The following is a 22,215-nucleotide window of genomic DNA, read 5'->3' as shown; positions in this document are numbered from 1 at the left end:
TCCAACTGCCCCCGCCTCAGGGCGGCGAGTAAAGACCCTGCGCGAGCGGCAGCCCCAGCAGCGCCCACAGCCCCGCGTGCGGCAGCCGCACCGGCCCCTCTGCCTCTCCTGCCCGGCCCCCGGCCCCTGCCCTGCCCCAGGCCCACAGCCGCCCCGCACACACAATCACCTTCACCAGACTGATTTTATTGAACAGTTTATTCTGCTTTAAAATAAAAAAAAAAAACCCTCACTTCCACAGAGCAAGGTACATGGAAGGTAGGCCATGCTGCTAACTCCTGGGTTCAGCGCACCCCAAGTGGTAACCCAAATACTGGGGGAGAGACGTCAATCCCTACCTTCACAGCATGGATCATTGGTATTTACAATTCATCGTGTTTAAATAAGCCTGGGACACCTCATACAGTATACATAGTTATTGCAACAGTACAGCACTTGCCTTTATGTTCAGAAACCTCTAAAGTTGTTCAGAATCATGATTTGTGGATCCCAAAAGGCATTGTTGTTAACATGCAAAAAACATTACTAAACAATATTATCTAACTTCTACAATTGCCAAATACTTGACCTTAATAAGGAAACCAATTACAAAATACTTCCTTGTAGTGCTATACAAAAAGTTATAAAATTAAGATTCTATCAACCACTTTTAAATATTTCAATTTTCCAACAGTGCAGTTTTCCACATCTTTATCACCACTGAACATTTTGAAGATAAAGTTAACAAAAAAAAAAATCAGCAAATTAGATCAAAATGTTTTCATCTTTGGATCCCTTTATTCCTGCGGCCTTCATATACATATACAAACACAAATGACCAGATTTCTATTTCAGCTGTAACTTAGCATATCAAAAAGCCATAACTAGTCATTCAGAATTGGCCAAAAAGTCCATACCATGTCACTTGTGAAATCACGGTCTTAGAACCAGAGTTTTAATGTCTCCAAGCTATGGTCTATCAAAATGCAAACAACTTCAAACACTAAGAATTCTTTTTAAATTGCTTATGTCTACAGATATTACAACAAAGTTAACATTTCAAGAAGTGACAAATGGAGACATACTTTTGTCCCAGGCATCCCAGGAGAATCATCTCAACTAATGTGCCTGGTCCACTTTATTAAAAAAGTTAATATTTATCACTAAGTAAAATTGCAAATTTTGACATATGAAAATTGTTATTTTGCCCTTATGCGAAAATATCTCCTTAATTTGGTCAAATCCTGTGATATGCCAGAAACTACAAAATCAATTTCTTGCAAGAGAAGTGAAGAGTGTATCCAGTTTTGTATAATGGAAGAACATTTTCAAATCTTCATTACAGTCCAAATATAAAATCAAACATTTAAGCCTGAAAAGCTGCTAAAGGAAAAAGAAAAAAAAAGAAAAAAAAAAAAGAAAAACAACTAATTCAGTGTTCTTCAGCATATCAACTTTTGCAATAACACAGTATGTTTGCCGACTTAAAAATGTTTATTCTTTAAAAAATTAGTTGCTTTTTATACAGCTATACAAAGTTTGTAATGTTTCTTTGGCAATGGGATATAATGGAATTTTACAACTATATAAAAAGTTTCCTTTGCCTAAGAAACAGTATTTACTGTGTGTACATATTTCACTGACAAAGCAAGTTTTCTACTGTCCAGCACCCTAGTTGATAAAGTACAACTATCTCAAAAGGGATATTACAGGATTTCCAAAAAACAACCTTCAGTGGATCAAAGCACTCACAGTATCGACGGCCTTCTGCATACAATTATCCTTACAACTTGAAGCAATTATCAAATACAATTTAGTAATAAGAAAAATCCTTTCAGTGATGAAAAAATACTTAAACTCCATCGAAGTACTGCTTTATAATTAACTATACATAAGAAATTACTTATCCTTCTGTCTCAAATATATTCAACGCTCACTGTTTTCAAAGATGGCCATTTTTCAAAAASTAACTGCATTACACCCCTTTGAAATTAAATAGTTAAATCCCAGTGCTGGTGACAAGTATACAGCAAATTAACTTCATTCTTTGCAGAGACTGAAACTAATTCTCTGGATCAAGAAGATCTAGGCGTTCACCCGGTTTCAGGCTTCTTGCAGACTATGCAGCAACTTTGTTGTCTTTCTAAAGAGAACAACAGCAAAAGGTTACTATTCATTTTGCAAAACACAAAAATAAAATTAATTTGGATAACAGCACTGGGAAAAGATGCATCGTGAAGGGTAATTCTCATCTACTAAAACCAGGAGAAAGAATGCGTCTCATGGTCAGGTTAGCTTCTGGACAAAATAYTATCAGTTGGGCACACACAGAAAGAGCGAGGCATTTTGACCAGCATGGCACAAATACTCCTATTATCTGGAGGACAATGAGTTGCTTTCATACATAAACAAACACCTCAGATCTTCAACTCCTTAATTTCAAGTCAGTGCTAACACTTGTTGAAGCATGCTAAGCTGTCCAAAAAAAATTCTTAGTTATAGAATTAATTCTTACCAATAAATGACTGTGTGACTGCAGAGCAGTGGGAAATCTGCTGTGATGAAAAACCCTTTTTATAGTTGAGCAATTTCATCCTCAACCAGGAAACAAAACTTCCACTGTGCAAGTCAGTTAACTGCTCACACAGTACACTACCTGAAGATTTTACTTCGGGGTCAAAATTGTAAAAGCCTGTAGTTACAAATATAATTACATAAATTGACTCATGTTACTGATTCTGAAATCAGTGCACCAGGATTATATCTGCTCCTTAAGAGCCTCACGTTTGGGATGATGATACAGTTTAGTGCCAAATAAAATGGCCTACCCTGAAACTACAAGATTTTAGCTTTGGCAAATAATGGAGTGCTGCTGATTTACATTCATGCCTATCTGATGATTAAAAGCTTTGACATGAGATTATTTCAGTTAGTTGGATTGGCTGAAACTAAGCCTTTTATCTGATTATTTATGATTTATATGTAGGCTGTATCTTAAAAAAAATGTGTTTAAGAGGAACTTGGGCAACTCCTAAATATTTTTTTGACCTACCTTTTTGCAAGAGTTCATCTCTGTGTACCAGTAACTGCTGTTATGCTATTTTTAGGGGTTACATGGGAACTGACAAATATACAGGCTAGCTCACTTTGTGCCAAATTATTTGCACAAAAAAATTCCCCGAATCTTACAAGCATGTTCTATTTCCCCCTCTTGGCCTTTGCATTGCAGATTACTGCTTAGAAAAATGTTCCCAACTCACATTTCTATCATTTTTATTTTACTTGTGGACTTTTTCTTTTTTTTTTTTCTTTTCTTTTCTTTTTTTTTTTTTTTTAATTGAGCTAAGCAAATATTATAGGCATCTAAATAAAGGTAACTTGCAGCTTGAGCTGGTTGTGAGATGTTGCTAATCAAAATATTAGCGAGTGGCCCTTCAATTGCATAGTATCTGCAAAAATAGTCCATAGTATGTGCAAAATACTACTAAAGGAATTCTTACTCTCAGTAGTTCAACACCAGATCTAAAAGTTTTACCACTAGTTTCCAAAGGCAGTGGCTCAAGTCACACACTTCAATGGTGATCTGTTTAAAAATAATCACYATTTGCATAACAATGATTAAATATATTTTACCCTATATTCAAAGTCAGCAAACTCCCTGCCTCCTCGACCTCCTCTGAATCCACCACGAAATCCTCGGGGGGCAGTGAAGCCACCTCTTCCACCTCCTCGCCCTCTTCCTCCTCGGAAGCCGATGCCCCCTCTGCCTCGGAAGCCTCCACGGCCACGATTAGGACGCAGTGGAATTCCAAAGGTCTCTGCATTTAATCTTCTCTCTTCAGCCCAGGTTGGTCTCCGTTCTCTGCCACACAAAAGGAACACAGTTTGTTTATTTGAAAATATTTCAAAATTAAGCTTACTTAGCTTGAAGTCACAAGCAATACAAGCAATACAATGAAATTGAAAATTATATCTTCTCAATTGCAAATTTCCACATTGCAGATTTCCAAAATGTGCTTTCTGCAAGTATCTGGATGTCTGTCACAATTCATTTCACTCCAAAATAGGGGACTGGGCAAGTGGGTATGTCACAGTATTTATTAGTGATATATTAATAATGCCATAAGAGTTTTCTATGAAGAATGCAACCTTCATCTTCTGTACACAGCATTACATAATGAAAAGAAACCAAACCAAACCACTCTTCTTGGCAATTTCAAATACAAAACAGAAGAACAGGAGTTTGCCATTACAGACATTTAATCTAACTAGTAGTTAAAAAAAAAAAAAAAAAAGAAAAAAGGCTATCTATAGTCTCAAAWTAGGTCAGCAATTCACATCATCTTTCATAACAAAAAAAGGAAATAATGAAACAGAAGTTCAGAAATATCAAAGCTTATATCTTCCCATTCAAAACAATACTACTGGCAAAAGAATTATGTAAGCTACTTAGAAACCAGTACCAAAGCAGTTTTGTAACTGATTTAACTTAAAGTGATAATTCTGTAACACAACTGGAAGGAGTATTTCACACTATGGGCATTAAATTCCAGATGCATGTTTCCAAATGTTTAAGATATTTTGCTATCTATGTATTACACTCAAGAAACTTTTTGTCCATTGCATATGGATTTAATCTTTACTCATTTTCCTTGCACTATGTAGTGCTGACCCTACCTTATGTCAAAAACATGCATTACAGGGCATAAGAAGCTCCCCACTACCATCCATACCTATTGTCGTCACAGGAGATGTTATCAAAGAAGGATTTGGTTTTGTCATAGTAGCAGTTGGGTCCTAGAGGATCTTCCTCATCTGCATTCCCTTCGCTATTTTGGGTGTCGACACCTGAGTCACCTTTATCTTCTCCATTCACAGGCTTCTCTGGTTTCTCAAGTTTATCTTCTGGAAAAAAGACAAACAGATTTTTTTTTTTCAGCCCATCAGACTAAACAAAAGAAACACGCAAATTTGTTCCAACACCCACAAAATATATTCATCGTTTACGATATAAAACAATCTCCAGAAGTTGAATGAGTGTCAGATTATCTGACTCGAAAATTTGGATGTTTTGCTGCTCCCGTGTGGAAGGGTGACATCCTCTGTACTCTTTGCAGGTTAGAGCAAGTCACAGTAGAATGGATGAGAGCGCTATTCTGTATCTCTTCGCCATTTCTATTCTAAGCTCAGAAGTATTACTCAGTCATTCCTCAGGCAAAAGTGATTCCAGGGTTTTGCTCATCCTTAATACTCTTTCTCTCTATTTTCCATCACTGATACCTCCCTTTCGAGACAGCAGCCAACACTCAAGACATGCCAAGGACTTGTTTTAAGGCATATGCCTTTCCTAATAAGTAAAGTCTTACTATGAATGATATTCCATCATTTTATTGGAATTGATAAATGAGCTGATGATTCCACAGAACTATCCATCATGATTTTCTAAATGCTTATAGTTCATAAATGCCATCTGTAAACTTTGGATTTCTCTCTAATCCACTCCACAATACACGTAAGTTTACAATTAGATAGTCTTAAAGAGAGAAAGAAAACAAACAAAACCCAAAACATTTACCATCCACTGTCTCGTGAGGCCTTTCTATACAGTTCTCTRTGGTTAGCTTTCCTCTTTACTACTCTGAATAATTCAGTGTCAACAGCAAATGTTCTATTCATTATTTCAAAACAACCCAGAAAAGAGATCAGTACCAGAGAATAAATTCTATGGGACTCTRCTGTTGGCTTTTCTCTACACTATAATCTGACCATTTATTCCTACTCTTTGTTTCCCAGATTTTAGCCAATCAATTACTCATGTAGGGAATTATCTCTTTTATCCTCTAGCAATTTTTTCCAGAAACAGTAGCAGCAAAGTAATGAACAAGTAGCAGATCAAAATATTGCTACAAAACAAAAGTCCTGGCAGTACAAATCTGAACTACTCCCATGTTTCTCTKGGAAAGAGAAAACTAAAACAAAAACTCCACAGATTTATAGACTGAAACCCTCACGCATGCTCCAAAAATGTTCTGATCCAAAAYTACTTTTTTATGACTATTTTCAGTCTATTAATAATTGAAAACAAATATGGATTTTACTTTACAGCAACTTTTACAGAACTTTGCTAGTTGGAATTCTTTCATAGCCCAGACTTAAAGCAGATTATAAGTAAATAATGATCCTGATCTCTCCTGTCCATTGGTTTTTTCCCCCCCCACAACTGCTAACAGGATGTAGCAGGACAGGCGTTCTAAAAACTTCTTCTCCAAGCATTAACATTTATAAGGCGTATTCTGCTATTTTTCCCCCATGCTAATACCTAAAGCAAAGAAAATTACCTTTTAATTTAAGTTTATTATGAAATTCTCTATCAATTTCCTCTTTGTTGAATTGTGCATTTGCACTTTCGAAGTCAAAGTCTTTCTCAAACTTCATTGGACCATCCCTCCTAATACCAAATCTTCCTCGGCCCCCTCGGTGACCTCCACGACCTCTCCGTGCTGAAGGTGCACCTGGAACTGAAAATGGAGAAATTCTATCTTTTTTTTTGTTTGTTTTTGTTTTTAATTCCTCAGGTAACAGGCTGAGGCTTCATGCATCCTCTTCCTGAATTTGTTGTTTAAAAAAAAAAGTCCTATTGGAGTAGCTTATATCCTTAAATTCACTTGCAATAAGTGCAGCAATGGCTTAAAACCTGACATATGTTAATCTCAGGTACTATCTTTAGTAAGCAAAATGGCTTTCTAAAAATTTCATTAAAAGCCTTCCAAATAACAGTTAAAACGTTATTGACTTTGCAGTGAAATATTTCTGAAAGACGACATCAATATCTTCATCATACAACTTTGTGTATAACTATTAATTCTGTTTGCTCTTGTTTTTTCCAGTCACTTGTAGTGATTGGAAAAAGAAAAAAACACTGGTGTATTGTCAACTTTCTGTCCTTGTGTTATTCTGACCCAAAGCAAAGTTATCATTACACCCACTAGGAACRTTTATGTGAAAGTATTCCAAGTATGTGTCCTACATGATCATAATCTGAACTGCAAGTTTTCTTTACTAAGATTTCTGAACATTAAAAACAAAATTCTACCACTCTGTAAACCGTATGCAATACTGCATGTTGCCAGACTTTAAAGTCTGAAACTAGAAGTCTGAAAACAATAACTATTTCTCAAAACAAGATTTACCAATTTGTCGTTTGTTTTCATTTCTGAGTTCATTTTCTGATCTTGAAACCTTGTGTGCTTCAGCTAAAGTTGGAAATAAAAAGATGATCTGTTTATCCAATTAAGTATTTTCTCTCACACTTATGTATTTAGCTATACAGTTCAGATTTCCAAAAATCCAAGGTCCCGAAAGTAGAACATGAATTCAACTTCTTGAACAACAAAAAATGTTTGRCAAATGACAAAAAAGAAGTTACAATCCATGTCTTGGCTGACCAGTCTAGCAGTATCAGACAGCAGTATCAGATATCGCCTCAWCCTTAATGTAGGGCTGAACAGCTCTGCTCTGTATTGGGAAAACTAACCAAAAACAAGAACAAAAAAGGGGTGTAGGGGCGGGCGACACACCACATAACAACCTTCTATGAAAGTGACCCAAAGTTACCTCGTCTGTGTTCCTGATTCTCTAACGATTTTTGGCTAGCAGACACTAGAGGTCTTGCTGCTACGGGACTCCTTCTCCCAACAGGTGCTGGAGTAGGCAAATGGGCTGAAGCTGTCTGTACTGCTTGTTCCATGGTGGGGCTCCTTCTCAAATGATCGATCTGGGGGCTTGAACGACCTAAATAAAACAAGTAAGTGAACACACGAACAACAAAAAAACCCCAAAGGATTACTGCTCTGTAAATTTGAGTTTCTGRTCTCAATCAATCCAGGCTGACAGTGTTATCTGCCTTGCCAGTCAAGTCAGCTGCATCCTCAGATCCACTAAGCTACTAATGAAAGACTTTTAGCCATTTCCCTTCCCCCAGTACAAAATTAAAAAACTGGTAGGACAAATAATCCCTACCAGCCTATGATGAGTGAGCATATAGCTGTGGAATTAATTTTTTGACTGATAGGAGGTACAAAAACTCCTTCTGTCTCTCTGAAAAGCCAAATGGACAGTGAATGCTCCCAACGACAGAGATACAGTTATGATACCGAAATTACATCTCATCTAGCATCCTGTTGTATGCTCACTTTACAAAATAATGAACAGCCATAGCAAATTGGAAACAAAAGTCATGAAAAATTCCCCATAAAGTACTGTTCATACATTTCAATTTACAACATGAGTGAAGCAATAAACATCTTGGAATTAAAAAAATACAGCAAGCACAAAAAATATTTTGGGCCTCCCATAAGTTTTCTGTATGTATCTTCAGCTTGAASATGTTTCATATTAAATCTAAGAGTCATACAATTTTGTAAAGCAAGAGCAAGTGATCATCGTTTCTTCTTGCTAATACAGCAAAATTTGATCATGTATTTCATAAACCATACAACTGAAATCCATCCTAATTTGTTCAAAAATTTCAAATGGAACTTAGACAAAAAAAGTTAGTATCAAGTTTTGTATTTTGCCTTTTAAAGTGTCTGGAATAACTGTTAGCATGCACTTTCAGTTGTTGAAACAAAGTCTGAAGAATGAGGAAAATAATGTCTTTTGGGCTTTAACGGACTTTCAGGAAAGGTAAGGGTGAAGGATTCCACAATTCTGTCAGCATGTAGTATCTTWAGTTTTGTCATGTTATCAATAAAATCAGATACAGAACTTCCACATGCACCTGCTCGCTATCACTCAGCTGAAGCAACACCTACTTTCTGATCTAGGTATTTTCACAATAATGGATGTGTTGCTAAAACTAAAATTACCTATGTAGCACAGCTAGGTGTAGGAAAATGCATTTATAYAATAATAAAATACAAAATCTCTCAACTGATCCTTATTTTTCTTAATACTCTAWTTTTTGTGATACAATTAGGTTCTTTGGTATAACATTAACCTCAACTTAACCTATTCCAGCCTGGACATTTGAAAATAGCATTTCTAGCAACCACTTAAATGAGAGGGGAAGACAAGACAGGCAGTCACAAAGCTCACAGATACAATCAACAAGATTTACCTTGAGACATCTGCGATTTTAATGATCTTGCATCTGTTGTAAATGCAGAACCAACTGCAGTGTTCTGGGACAAGTTAGCACTGCCTGAAGAGTCTGTTCCAAAAGATGTTAAAGAACCTCCTGCTTTGAAGGAAATACTATAGTTATAAAACCTAATTTAGACTTGAGGTCATTTAAAAATAGACAAAAGTCAATGTACTTGYGTTCCCTCATATTTACATTTAGTATAATGTATGTATTCTTACCAAGGTGGTAAGACTATAGTATCTTATATATACACAAAGGATTTGAAYATTTTTATTTATATATTATGTAAAAAGCACTGGCAGCTTTAATGTCACAAGCAGTAACATAGCATGGTAATGACAACACACAATAAGAAAAAAAACTGTTGGTATATATTCTCACTTAACATCTTTTAAAGAACAACAAAAAATAAAACCATCGTGTCTTATTCATWAATACTAAATTATGGCCAATTCTACATCCTTCCATTCCCATGGTTGGCGTTTTCAATTCTAAGAGTAATACTGTTGCTATAACTGTTACAAGAATATTAGTTTTTAATAAAAGTAGAATATTATAAAAGTACTCCTTTCMAACTCTGCTCTTCTGTCATCCTGTCTCAGTACAGATAATGAAGGCTTCCATCCTCTAAGCTAATAGCTAAACAAACATACTTTCCGTTGTAAAACAGGAATCTATCTGTATTTTTACAGTCATAAAAGCTGGAAAAGTAAATTAAATTCTACAGAACTAAGACTAAAGTTTAGAAACTCTCAAGTTTTAAAGTTTCAGCCATCACTGTAAATAATACCTGTTTAATATCCATTGTAGCAAAATCAAAATATAGCTGGGTTTGTACCAGTATGATATTCACTAGTGGCTAAGTTTCCACTGCATATTTAAGGCCTTGATTTCCTTGTCTGACCTCAAGATTCTCACTTCTAGCCACAGTGATCTTATCCAGCTTTCCTCCAATTGCTGAATGGAAAGGACTTACAATAAGGTTCTTGCCTCTTTTGTTCATTAATTGAACTCTTTACAGAGCCTTATAGTGAATTCTCTTTGGTTTAATGCTGGGAATATAAACTGACTTCTCTTTTGCTGAAGAAACTTTGAGGGAAGAAGGAAATTTGGCTGGCAAGTCAAGAGCATCCATTATTACATTTACAATATAAGTAAAAGTGAGCAACTAGCCCATTAATTCACCAAACACTTCAAGCATGGACCTTAGGCCAAGATAAACTTCTGAGTAGCTGCCGAACTGTGCTGGCAAAAAGACTGATGAATAATTCAAATCCCTGGCTGAGGCACATACCACCTGACCAGYTCTCCCCAGCACAGCTTACTGCTTTTGTATAGGTGCTGTTTCACTACCATTTGTAAAACATTCATGAACCCATCCTGTTCACCACTTCTGAGTTGGGCTGGTAAGCTCTAAACCATGTGGATGGTTTGATTTGAGGCACAAGGGTTATGAAAAACTCACTGCTACTGAACTAGTATGGGACTGATATGGACTCAAGACTTTGGACCTGTACTTTGGATAAGACAGGAATAATAACCACTGATTACTGTTTAGAAACATACAGACAACTTATAGGAAAATTAGAAATAAAAATGAACATACCAACTCCAACAGCACCAAACTGCTGCCCTACTAAYGGGCTTGGACTAAACTGACTGTATGCAGGCATTCTACCAAAAGGACCATAGGATCCCACAGACTGGAATGAAGATGTAGTTGAAGATCCTAATGAAGACTACAGGAAAAAAAATGTAGAATATAACATTCGCATAAAAAGCTGAGTTCTACAAGGCAAAATACAGAGGAAACTCTAAAACTTTTCATTAAACTTACCATAACAATAACATTGGGACTAAYACATAAGAAAATAACTTTATATTCATAAACTTGTTTTTTGGATACTAGAAGTTTAACCAGCATATTTCAAAAGAAGCAAAGACAGTATTAAAAATGCCAAAATATCCACATTACTCAGCATTAGAGTCTCATAAATTCGTACTGGCAAAAAAACAATGGGCAGAAAAAAAATAATCAGCTTTGGTATCTAATTTACTGTGGAGTTTGATTTCAACTCAAATTTTCAGACAGAAATGATTCAAGAGAGAAATCTTACAATCCTAGAAAGTCTAGAATTCTTTGCGTTGTGAACTTACAGCTATAAAGATTCTACTTTTGAGCACTAGGTCTCAACTAAACAGAGTTTAATGCTGTCAGCTTATGTCTKAGCCAACAAACAAACAAACATATCTAAAATTATGTTTCACCTTACCTGAACAATAGCAGGATCCTGTGGCAAAGAACACTGAGGCTTTGGTGGCTCACAGACAGTTAGATCTTTAATGTCACTACCACGGAATATAATATACTCAAAGACTTCATCGCGAGGTGGTATAGGTCTATCAGTTGGTCTATCTTCTGTACCAAAGGAACGAACTGTAGAAAACAGCAGGTATGGGAAGAGTGAGAGGAAAGGAGAGAAGAGGAGAGGGGAAAAAAAAAAAGCCCACAGTCAACAAGAGGATCTCAAACATACTGCAGAGACTGGTGTTTTTAAGTTAAAAGAACAAATTCATTGAACAACAAAAAAATCTTTTAAATAGACACATTCTATCACACAATCTATTACAATTCTATCACAATCTAATAAAGGGCACATTCTTTGCCATTCTCAACTGCTCTGACAGAAGTAATTTGACCTTAYAAATATCTATTGAATTTCAAGCAAATATCCCTGTCCTGTTCCTTACTGAGAGACCATTTACACTGTCACTTACAGGTTGAATTCTTTTGTGGGGAAAAGGGGAAGCAGGAAAGCAGTTCTTTTCTGAGGTTAACATAATCTTCAACATTATAACAACAGGAACCTCAAGTGGCAACTAAGGCTGATCTATCGGTCCTGTGAGTCGAAGACATGAGTCTACATAYTTCTGCACTAACATTTCACATGATCTCTATCAAATTAAAGTAAGCTTATAAGGCAGAATCATCATATTAAGTATGCCTGCCCAATGTGCAGCATAATRACACATGAAATTAATCTGTAAGTACTTAGCTGAATTGCAACAGTTTTCAGATTATACAACAAAGCTMATCATGAGTTACTCTTTGTATCACATTTAATCACTATCAATGTATACAACTAACGCTTTTATTTTCAGTATTCTCTCCTGACTTTTCCTTGCCTTAAGACTGCTAACTTTAAGTGAATATAAATTAGGGAACGAAAAAATAAAAGGAAAAAAAAGCACACAGAAGAAAACCAAAGATGATAACAGAAACAAATCCCTCAAAGAGCTACCATCAACACACAAAACAAAAAGACCCCAGCAACTGAAGCAGAGATAGAACTCCAAGAGCTGGACTTTAAGTGAAGAAGGAGAAGAAGAAAAAAAAAATAAAAAACAAAAAAAATATGGAGAAGATTATGTTAATCACATGCCACTGAACATCTGCCTGTGGCAGCTTTGACAGTCCTCCTCAATCATCTTTCCTCTAGGTTCTTAGGACACTCCCCTTGGCTGCATTGTAAKGTACTACAGGTTATTACGGAGAAAACACCCACAGTTTACTTAAATTTACCAGAATTAGCTCTCCCTCCATTTTGAGAAGCATCAACATTTTGGAGACATCATTAGGCACTTATTTGTAGCCATAAAACCATTAGTCAAGAAAAGCAGTGCTTCTGGTAGAGCTGCAAAAAGCCATACTGAGTCATTTCTTAGGTTGCATCATCTTCCATCAATGTTGCTTCTTCTAGTACTGCATATTGTACAAACAAAACTTATCAGTCAAGTATTGCAAATCTTTTTGAGAAGAATAATTCAAGGATAAAGAGACTGACTCTACACTGCAATGAAAAAAATAGCATTAAATGACTGCAATTATTTYGTTCAAATCGGTATCACTTTAACTTGGAATTTTTTTTTATGGAATCACGAGAAAGTCTACTCTCAACACTACAATAAAGTAAGAGCTGTCAAAAGGCATATGCTATTAAATGAATTTCAACACTCGGAACAAGATAAATCTACCTTCTCTTCTTCCTCTGTAGAAGAAGACTGAGATATTTGAAGGTTAAGAATTTCCAGAAATACCGAATAAAATGTTGCTTTGACTGAAACAACATTATCAATTGGTCATGTGCATTACTGAAGTTCTTTATTTTGCTTCTTATTCATCAAGRCCTTGAATTTTAATATTTTGACCAAGAATTTACCTCCAGTCCCTGGTCATTCTACACAGTACTTATTACCATAGTAGTAAATAAGCTTGGCCTTTCATTGTGTTATTAGACCTGTTGCCTTGTTAAGTGCAAAGTTGACCTTGTATTGCATGTCTCTATCCTACCACACTGAAATGGTGGCTATAGTAGCCATTTTGCCTACCAAAACAAGTCCAGTGCAGTAACTGGTAGCTTAATGATATTTAACCTTATAGATGAAATGAACAAACTTAGCAACAGTGAAACTCCCAAAAGGGTAGTAAGCTAGAGGAAGGAATCYTGTCCTTACTGATGAACTATGGCAGAAGTCTACTATGAACGTACTTCTGCAAGTCAGATACAGGAAAGTGCTTTAATAATAAATAACAATGTCACAAGATGCAAAGAGGACATGCAGTTTTAATATTCAGCCATTACCTCTCCCCATTCTAAACTAATAAATGAAAGAAGCTGAAAAATATCATTTTAATCTAATGACAATCACTGGATATATATATAAGTGTGTATATATATATATATAAATAAAAATTACTGCAGGTAACAGGTTACAATCAGTACAGAGATTTTACTGTAACTCAGCAAGGACTTCCTCCCCCCCCCCCTTCCCTCCCGTAATAAAACCGAACAAGTAAACAACAAAAAACACCCAAAATCCCTAAATCAGAATTTATTATTAACATATACAGCTGTCTAGGCAACTAAATGAAGACGCTGATAACGGTCTATGGTTTTGCAACACCATAAATGAAGAGCTGCTACRAAAGGTCTGGGATTATTCCCCTGACTCACTTGAAACTACGGTTTTGGTAATACTTGTTTARCTGCAAATTTCAAGTGGAGGAAGGAGAAAAATGAGAGAGGGAATTTTGTCCATAACAAGACAATTGTTTATTCTTGTCCTACAGAACCCTGAAATTGGGTTCAGTCTTTTCCTCCCTCACCCAAAAGCAACAATCATCTCCTACCACTTTAAAGGAACCAGAACAGCATGCGCAGGGATCTCAGAAAATAGGTAAAGTTGGTTTAATTAGATTAARTTCCAAGATAAGCACTATATGTTTTTGCACAGTACTATCTCAGATCCTCAGATATCAGTGTAACAATGACTTAAACATTTATTTTAATATTTTGCAACAGGATGCCTCTCTCAACAGTTTATTCTTCCTCTGCTTATTTTGGATTTCAACATGCTTTGAGTCCATTAAAGTAAAAAGTCTAATATTAAAAGTCATCAATACATTAGGAATGTTAGAAAGAAACAACTTTARCCATAGTTTTGCATGATCAGAAATACTAACTTGCCAGAATATCAAAAAGAAAATGTATTTAGAGCAGCAGCAGTCTTAGAGCTGTATCCAGCTCTGCCTCTTGGGGTATTTCCTCAGACTACCTCCCTCCTCCAGAACAAGGTGCAGTGGTTCATATACAGCACTAAAGGGGTGCGAAGATATGAAAATAAGCATGTGAAAAACATCACCATCATATAGCTGTTACCAGAACTACAGTAAATCYATTTAATCCTACTTTGTTGACTTAAACATTTTTATTCAAATGAYCTAAATTGGCATAGTGACTTGCAAAGAAGGAAACAGAAACTATTTTATGTTGAAAGCAAGTATTTTTATCAGCATAATTACATACATTTAACGAACTGTCTAGAAAGTAATTTACAGTTTTGAGTCTAATAAAATTYTGGTATGTGACTCTATGCCCAAATCGTTCCACTAATTTAATATGACTGACTTCAACGGATATACTGTGCAACTATATAGCACATAACAATATAARACTATATAACATAGTATACTACTATAATCCTTGAGGAAAATAAAYAGYATTGTAAGCTTYCATATGAGTTATCAGAAATAATCAGATGTTGCATGAAAAATACTGTAATAACCAAAAGCCAAACTGTGTATTCTACTAGCAAAAAWGATGACTCTGTTCCCCTTTAATGTGAATTACAGCATTGGAACAGGCTATCCAGAGAGACTGTGGAGTCCTTCTCTGGAAATCTTTAAAACCTTCCTGGATGTGACTCTGTGTCMAGTGCTCTAGGGGTCCCTGCTTGAGCAGGGGGGTTGGACTAGATGATCTCTRGCACTCTCTTCCAACCTTAACCATTCTGTGACTGCACATACGCACTTCAATCAGGTCTCTGCACACAGCACTGACACAACTCTTCAGGCTTACTTCGTATACATCACACTAGTCTTTCCTTACTCTTACAGCACCCATGGGAGACGTTGTGACCAAAATAAGGCCACCATTATGAACCATTCRTGTTTAATTGCCAGATCTCTCCAAAAACCTCAAACTCTCTTTCCCTATAACATGCAAACCCTTTCCCTATAACACACCCTATTCATTCTTTTGCCATGATATGAAGGTAACATCTAACAGTGGGTTGTTACTTTCAGAACAATTAATTCAACCTGCATTTCCCTGCTTTTTGTGAGGGTGGCTTAACAAGGAGATAAGGGGTAAGTAGCCAAGTGTAAGATTTCATGTAATAAATTGTTCTGGTAGGACATACTATGCACAGGTTGGCTTAGGCACACATGTCCTAACCATGAAGCCCTGTCAGAGAACACAAACTGTGCGTGTCACATAATTGACCCTGAAAAATAACTTCTAAACAAAAAAAAAAGAAAAAAAATACCCCTTCCCTCTGCTATTCCTACTCCTTAGCTATAGGAAGTACTTGGGTCTTCACAAGATTTTAACTCTGTTCAATCTTCATTTCTTAATCTTTCACCAAATTAAGACAGTTTAAATACGTGCAAAAAAAMCCCCAAAACAAACAAACAAAACTCTCCCATGCATCATCAGGTAGTAATAGCACAGATAATACCATCACAGATGATCAAAAATATCAGAAATTAAATCACTTGTTAAGATAAATTCATGAAATCTAGTTCACTAATATCTATCAAACATAATGGTCCAAATAATACAATACAGCTCCAGGAAAAGTACCCCACATTTACATCCTGATCAGCTTAATCTCAGGTTAACCTATTGAAGCTCAACTGCTAAACAAATCTGCAGTTATTCAATGTCACAGTCTGCCTCTACTTTGCCTTTCACCTCACAAATAATTTCACATTACTAAGTGAGGAACTCTGACTTACCCTCAACCTGGATAAGAGTGATCAGCCATCCATACAAGAGAGCAAAATGGAAGCAGTAAATCGTTTTAGATGGCTTTTTTTAACATCAAGATTTTTGGTTGAGTGGCCTASAAATACTCATCTACTTCCTTCTGACTCACAGCACTACGTTACAAAACGTACATTCCTGASCTAACTCACGTAACTTTTATTAAACCAACTTAATAGTTTAGAATTACATTTTGAATGAGAGTTTTGAGAAGTGTGCAGTTGAGACTTATAATCGTAGTTTGATCTGTCTTTAATATCCACACTTGGAAGGTATGCAACAGCATGACTTAACCGCTCCCGAGGAGTCAYGCATGACTGGCTTGATCAGGACTAAATCTGTCAAAATTAAAGGCTATTACAAGCTCCTTAAGGATGGGATTCTTGTAACTGCTTTTGTGTGAAAATCAGAACAACATTAAGTTGGAATTCCTAAACATTTTTTATCATTGTGTTTTATCTTTTTCTCATATAAAGAAACACCTGTGATCAAATAAAAAGTTAACGTTCAAATCATGAAAGCTAAACATCCTGTAAATGACTTAACACAAGCCTGGGACTGAACCTACTATAAAAGCATAAAATATGTACAAAGCAAAGCACCTATTTCAAAGCACAAGGGGTACAAAAGGTACAAAAACTTAGAGAAAGAAAAGCATTTTATTTCTAAAACAGTAACACACACACACACACACTCATACATGCATTATGGGAGGGGGCATAAAGTGACAGGGCAAACAAACAAGAACTTCCACAAAGACCAATGAGAGATGAAAGCAAACTGCTACATAGCCTTAAATCAACAGATGAGCTATTACTAAGTATACCGACTATGTAAAATGTAATACCCTCATTATGTTATCCTTCACTAGCTTAAAAACTAAGTTACTATAACAAACAGGAACAGAGATTTAGAATATTCTCCGTCTCATTATTTAATTTACATTCAATTTTTCTCCTTACCTAACAGTCAAATTAAGCCMTCTCAGATTTTATATATGTATTTAGATTATTTAGAAAGTTTTACAAGGGCAAAATCTGTAAATCAAAATACAAGAGAGTTTTGCAGAGTCAATTATAAACAACATATTAAAAATTTTGCCTTCATTTTTGATAAGAACATTACATATTCACTGCTACAGTTAAYGTACCTGTGCTGAGAATGCATTTGAAAGTGTAAGAAACAGTATAGTCCTTGACGTATCCTGTTTCAAACACCCTCTCTTTTTTACTCCTATCTCTGATTCTCTTGCTCTACGAACACATCCTCCCACCTTTCCAACACKCACATTCCTTGCACAGCAAGGAATTCTCTCGCACAGCAGTTTGTCCTCAATTTTGATTTATACAGTGCCCTGTATCTAYCAGGGTAAAGAAGAGCTCAAAAACAGCTTCATTTACTGATAATCTTGATGATTTGCATGCTCTCCTTTGGAAAATCTAGTCTCTCTCCGTCCCAGGAGGCAGCAGCAGTTTCCTGCTACGCAACCCCACACTACTTACAGCCTCAACGCTAGGAATTCTTCCAATACAGACGGATCTTCTTCCCCATCTCCTCCTCTCGCTTTTCCTGACACTCTCGCTCACCAACAGCTCCCCCGTCCCCACTAAGTTCTTCAGACTTTAACTCTGTCCAGGGCCCTTTTCAGCAGCTCCCGCCTCCTCCAGCCTACTCCAAGTAACGCGCTCGGCTGCTTCTCACTGCGGCAGCCGCTCCTCGGCCCTCGGGGCTTTCCGAGTTCCCCGGAGCTCCGCGCTCGGCACTCCCGGTCCCCTGCGCGTCCAGCCGGGCCGCGGCTCCCCCCTGGGCTCACCCTCTGCCCCTTATGGCACCGCCGGAGCCCTTGCAGCCCGCAGGCTCCCTATCGCACTCGGGTGGGTGGCGGGGTGGCCGCAGCTTCGGGCTCCTGCTCGGTGCCGGAGGAGCCCCAGCGCCGCTCCGCTCCCCTCCCCGGGGCGCAGCCGGGCCGCCTAGGCCGCAGGCCTCTCCCCGCCTGCTCCTTACCCTTGGCCAGCGCCACGGTGGAGTTCTCCGTGTCGATGGTGTACAGGATCCCCTCATAGCGGATCTCGGCCTTGGAGATGAGGCTGATCTTGCTCCCGATGTAGGGCGTCCCCCCGCTCATGGCGCTGGCTCCTCGGTCAGGGACCCCCTCCCCTGCCGAGCGCTCCTAGAGCCGGGCACAGGCGCCCACGCGAGCCCGACTCGAAGCGGCAGCAGGCGCTCTGCTCCACTCGGATCGCGCCCGACGCTGCGCCGATCCCCGGGGCGGCTCCCTCCGCGCAGGCCCCCTCAGCAGAGGCAACACCACCAGCACCCCAAAGCTCCCAACATGGCCGCCGCCTTCATCTTCCCTCAGAGCCGGCCCCCGTCGCCCCAGCCGCGAAATGGATGCCGGGAGCGGGCTGATCTCGCGAGAGCTGCGGCGCGTGGGGCGGGAAGGGATRGGCCGTTAGGCGGCTCTGTGGAACTTCCGCGCCCGCGTAACGGTCGAGGGGCTCGGAGGCCTCGATCTATTGGGGGCCTGTGTGACCGGGCCGGCTCCTCCGGGGCCTTCTCGAGTCACCGTGTACCCGGCTCTTGCGCGCCCTGGTGAGTAATCGAGCTCAGTCACGCAAGAGCCAGAGAGATGTCCAGGTGAAGGTGACAGTCAGGTACGTGAAGGGAGATCCCACTTCACGCGGTTGGTGAGGTTGTGGAACCAGTTGGATTTTGCTGAACAACAGTAAGCAGCGCAGCTGTGGATGAAAACTTGGCTTTACTTTAGAATTAAGTGTGGGAAATATCCCCCCCCACACTTTTTTTTTTTAACTAGCTGTTCCATGGGCAAACACACGCACACACAAAAACAAACACAGGGAAAAAAAAAACCAGCAATCAAACTTTTGACTCCGAGACTGCACTTACTTCACTCCCTAAGTAAGCATAATGAATAAGGCTTCATGGTAGAGACTTCCCCTGTTGAAACGTGATACTGCCTCTGGTCTCCCTCTTTATATTTGTATCCTAGCAAGTTATATTCTGCAGAAATAGCTTCTAGAAAAGGCTTTATTGTGAAGCGGTAGGAAGTGCTTAGCAAATGCTTAGGGAGCTTTACTGCAAGGTGTTTCTAGCAAATCCTGAGCTATTCAAGAGATTTGGGAACAAAGTTCTTCAGGTAATGACATAAATGAACATATCAGTTGGAGTAAAATGTTGAAAATAAGTATTTGTATCCTATCTAAAATGTTGAAAATAAGTATTTGTATCCTACCTCAAAGCTACCGATTAGGAAAACAGCAAAATATACTGTGCTTTTGAGTGCATTGGAAGGGAGAAGACTTGCTGACCACTAAGAGGATGTTGGGCTGTGGCTACTGCTCTCTATCACAAACTACTGACTGTTGGAGGTGGTGAGCTGGGTGACAAGCAATGGGAGCAGCTGCTGTCTGTATTGTATGATTCTTGCTCCTGTCAACAGGAGATTAACTTCAGATATACATAGGGCTTGGAAGAGGGRAAAAAAAAAAACAAAAAAAAACTTTGTTGAAGGTTGAAAGGAGGATCAGAACCTTGATTCATGGAGGAGRTAAAACTGTGAGGGGATGGAAGGGGGGATATACCAAGCAATGCTGACAAGAGCAATAAATATCTTGTGTAATGCTGTTACATTAATAAATATCGCATAATGCTGAGAAGGGAAGCAGAGTACCTTGGAATGCAAGCATTTTCCTCTTCCATGTGGCTAACATTTTTTTCCTCATACTTCAAAGCTTCACAGTGAAGGTTCATAGAGCTTCATAGTTATGAGGTGGAACTGGAGATAAAAATGGTGTTTAGGACAGAAAGTGGAAGAGAATTTCAGGGGAGAATTCAAGTGGGAAAACTGACAAAGTGCTTTTTTTTTTTTTTTTAGATGCTACAGTTATTTGCTGAAAGAGTCAAGAAGCTGGAARGAGTTGACAGAAGAAAAGACTGTCAGTCAAGTAAAAAATATCCCCTTGACAAACTTTTAAAGGGAATAATGGGGTTCTTGCTGTTTAATTGTCCCGAATTTTCTGTCAAATCCTGTTATCTGTGAGTGCAGATGATTATTTATGCMCTCAAACTTTAAAATAATAGATCATGAATTTATAAAAAGCTGTATATAAAAAAAATCCATTGCCACTGATATGCACAAACCTGTATTTAATAGTAGTTATAGAATAGCTTTTGATTATTCTAGCTAGCTGTACCTAGCTGTAGCTTTGTGCTCTTGAAGTGCATGGAATTATTGCATATAACAATTGCCATAAGAATTATGCATGATATGCATAAGAAATATGCGTGATATATATAATAGGATCTCTTGATTCTATTTACCAATAAAACAATAGAGCAAGTAAATGAATCATAGAAATGGTGCTGCATGATTTCTGCAGACAAAACTCATGGAACTTTATTAAGAGATGCAAAAAAAATATGAGGTCATTGTGAAAGAAAACTGATATGTTTTCTTAAAACTGTCCTGTGTTTGGTACACTAAGTGCTGATAAGGGATTTTTATCTTGCCAATAATATGCCAGCCCCTCTTTAAAGTAGGTCCAAAGTCGGTTTCAGCAACTTTATATATAATTTTATGTATGTCATCAAGCTTTTGATTTGCAAAGAGTCCAATGTGCAGCAGTGTATATCATGTTTAATTAAATACAGTGTTCTATTATACTTCTTATTCTCTGTGTTTGTGTACATAAATGGCTCAGTTAATTGGAGGTAGGTGAAAAGAAATATTAATTCATGCTTTACAGAGTATCCACCCACAAATGTGCTTTGTAAGYGTAATTAAAACCAGGTCTTTTTTTAAGCATTGAAAGCTATAGTCCTTTTTTTCCTTCTAGTGGGAAAATTAGTTTTTATCTTCCACAGTTACAAAASAGTAAAGTTTTTTTTCTTCTTTTCTTTTTAATAGAGACTCAAAGTTTAATGGCGAAGTGTGTTCATAAATACTAGCCTTTTATTCYGAGTCAGAACTACTGACAGAATCTTAGCTACTTTCAGTTTCCATGTTTATTAGAGGTASTACAAAGTAAAGGTTTGGGATCTAATAGGAAACATTGAATCTTCTTAACCAAAAAAAAAAAAAAAATTCAGTTAAAAAAAAAGTTATTGTCTAAATTGTATTTTGATATTTTACACCTCCCGAACCCAAACAAATAGTTATGTAGTAACAAATTAAGTAATGGATGTCTGCAGTTTCAGGCTACAGAGCAGCAGCTGTAACATTGCAGACACAGAGGCTGTTGCAGGGTGGTGGAACCCAAGCTATCTTGTGATGGCAGCTTCACAGATGTGTGACAATTATCACTTGTGTCCAGAACAAATGCTATGAACTGTGGGTGCCGCTTATCCACCTGGGCAAAATCAGTTGTTTTTATGGCCCAAGACACCTGTGAGGGTCCCATCAAACAGGCTGCTCTGTTGTCAGTTAGGGAGTCTATGAGGTAGGGCCGCTGGCATCCTGGCTGGTTGTATTTCTGAGACAAGCGCTGCTGTGAAGAGGGGTACGGACAGTGCGGGGGCCGAGCTGTTGTACTGCGGGCACTCCAGTCTGGCTAAGCAGCTGCTCTGCACCCAAACAAAGTGCAACCGTGGAGCAAACGGAGCTGCTTGCGCGGGCGGCCGAGCCTGCGGCGAGGAAAGTGCCGGCTGCAGCTCCCAGCGGGGCGAGGCGGGCGCCCGGGAGCC

General features: G+C 38.1%; 1 protein-coding gene and 1 long non-coding RNA gene across 7 annotated transcripts; one reads left to right on the top strand and one right to left on the bottom strand.

The window, feature by feature from the left end:
- Positions 1 to 386: 386 nt before the first annotated feature.
- Positions 387 to 18,885, bottom strand: LSM14A (LSM14A, mRNA processing body assembly factor). Of its 6 annotated transcripts, none has more exons than XM_026036517.1 (10): positions 18,517 to 18,885; positions 11,398 to 11,561; positions 10,731 to 10,863; positions 9,098 to 9,220; positions 7,594 to 7,770; positions 7,170 to 7,232; positions 6,318 to 6,497; positions 4,713 to 4,884; positions 3,613 to 3,841; positions 387 to 2,122 (listed from the first exon to the last, which is right to left on the bottom strand). In XM_026036517.1, the coding sequence occupies exons 1-10, from the start codon at positions 18,635 to 18,637 to the stop codon at positions 2,099 to 2,101; spliced, it is 1,386 nt and encodes a 461-aa protein (XP_025892302.1). In that variant the 5' UTR covers positions 18,638 to 18,885; the 3' UTR covers positions 387 to 2,098. The 6 variants fall into 6 exon arrangements, with proteins under 6 accessions (XP_025892302.1, XP_025892303.1, XP_025892305.1 ...); XM_026036518.1 differs by having other exon boundaries at positions 4,713 to 4,881; XM_026036520.1 differs by having other exon boundaries at positions 9,098 to 9,217.
- A 238-nt stretch (positions 18,886 to 19,123) lies between these two features.
- LOC112945002 lies at positions 19,124 to 20,456 on the top strand. The gene is made up of 2 exons (XR_003248907.1): positions 19,124 to 19,166; positions 20,408 to 20,456. It is a non-coding gene; the product is annotated as an uncharacterized LOC112945002 (long non-coding RNA).
- Positions 20,457 to 22,215: the final 1,759 nt, after the last annotated feature.

Source organism: Nothoprocta perdicaria, unplaced genomic scaffold, assembly GCF_003342845.1.
Source record: "Nothoprocta perdicaria isolate Ctin4 unplaced genomic scaffold, notPer1 scaffold_18, whole genome shotgun sequence".
Taxonomy (NCBI): domain Eukaryota; kingdom Metazoa; phylum Chordata; class Aves; order Tinamiformes; family Tinamidae; genus Nothoprocta; species Nothoprocta perdicaria.
Note: the sequence above shows the minus strand (reverse complement) of the source record. Positions and strands in the feature narration are given on the sequence as shown.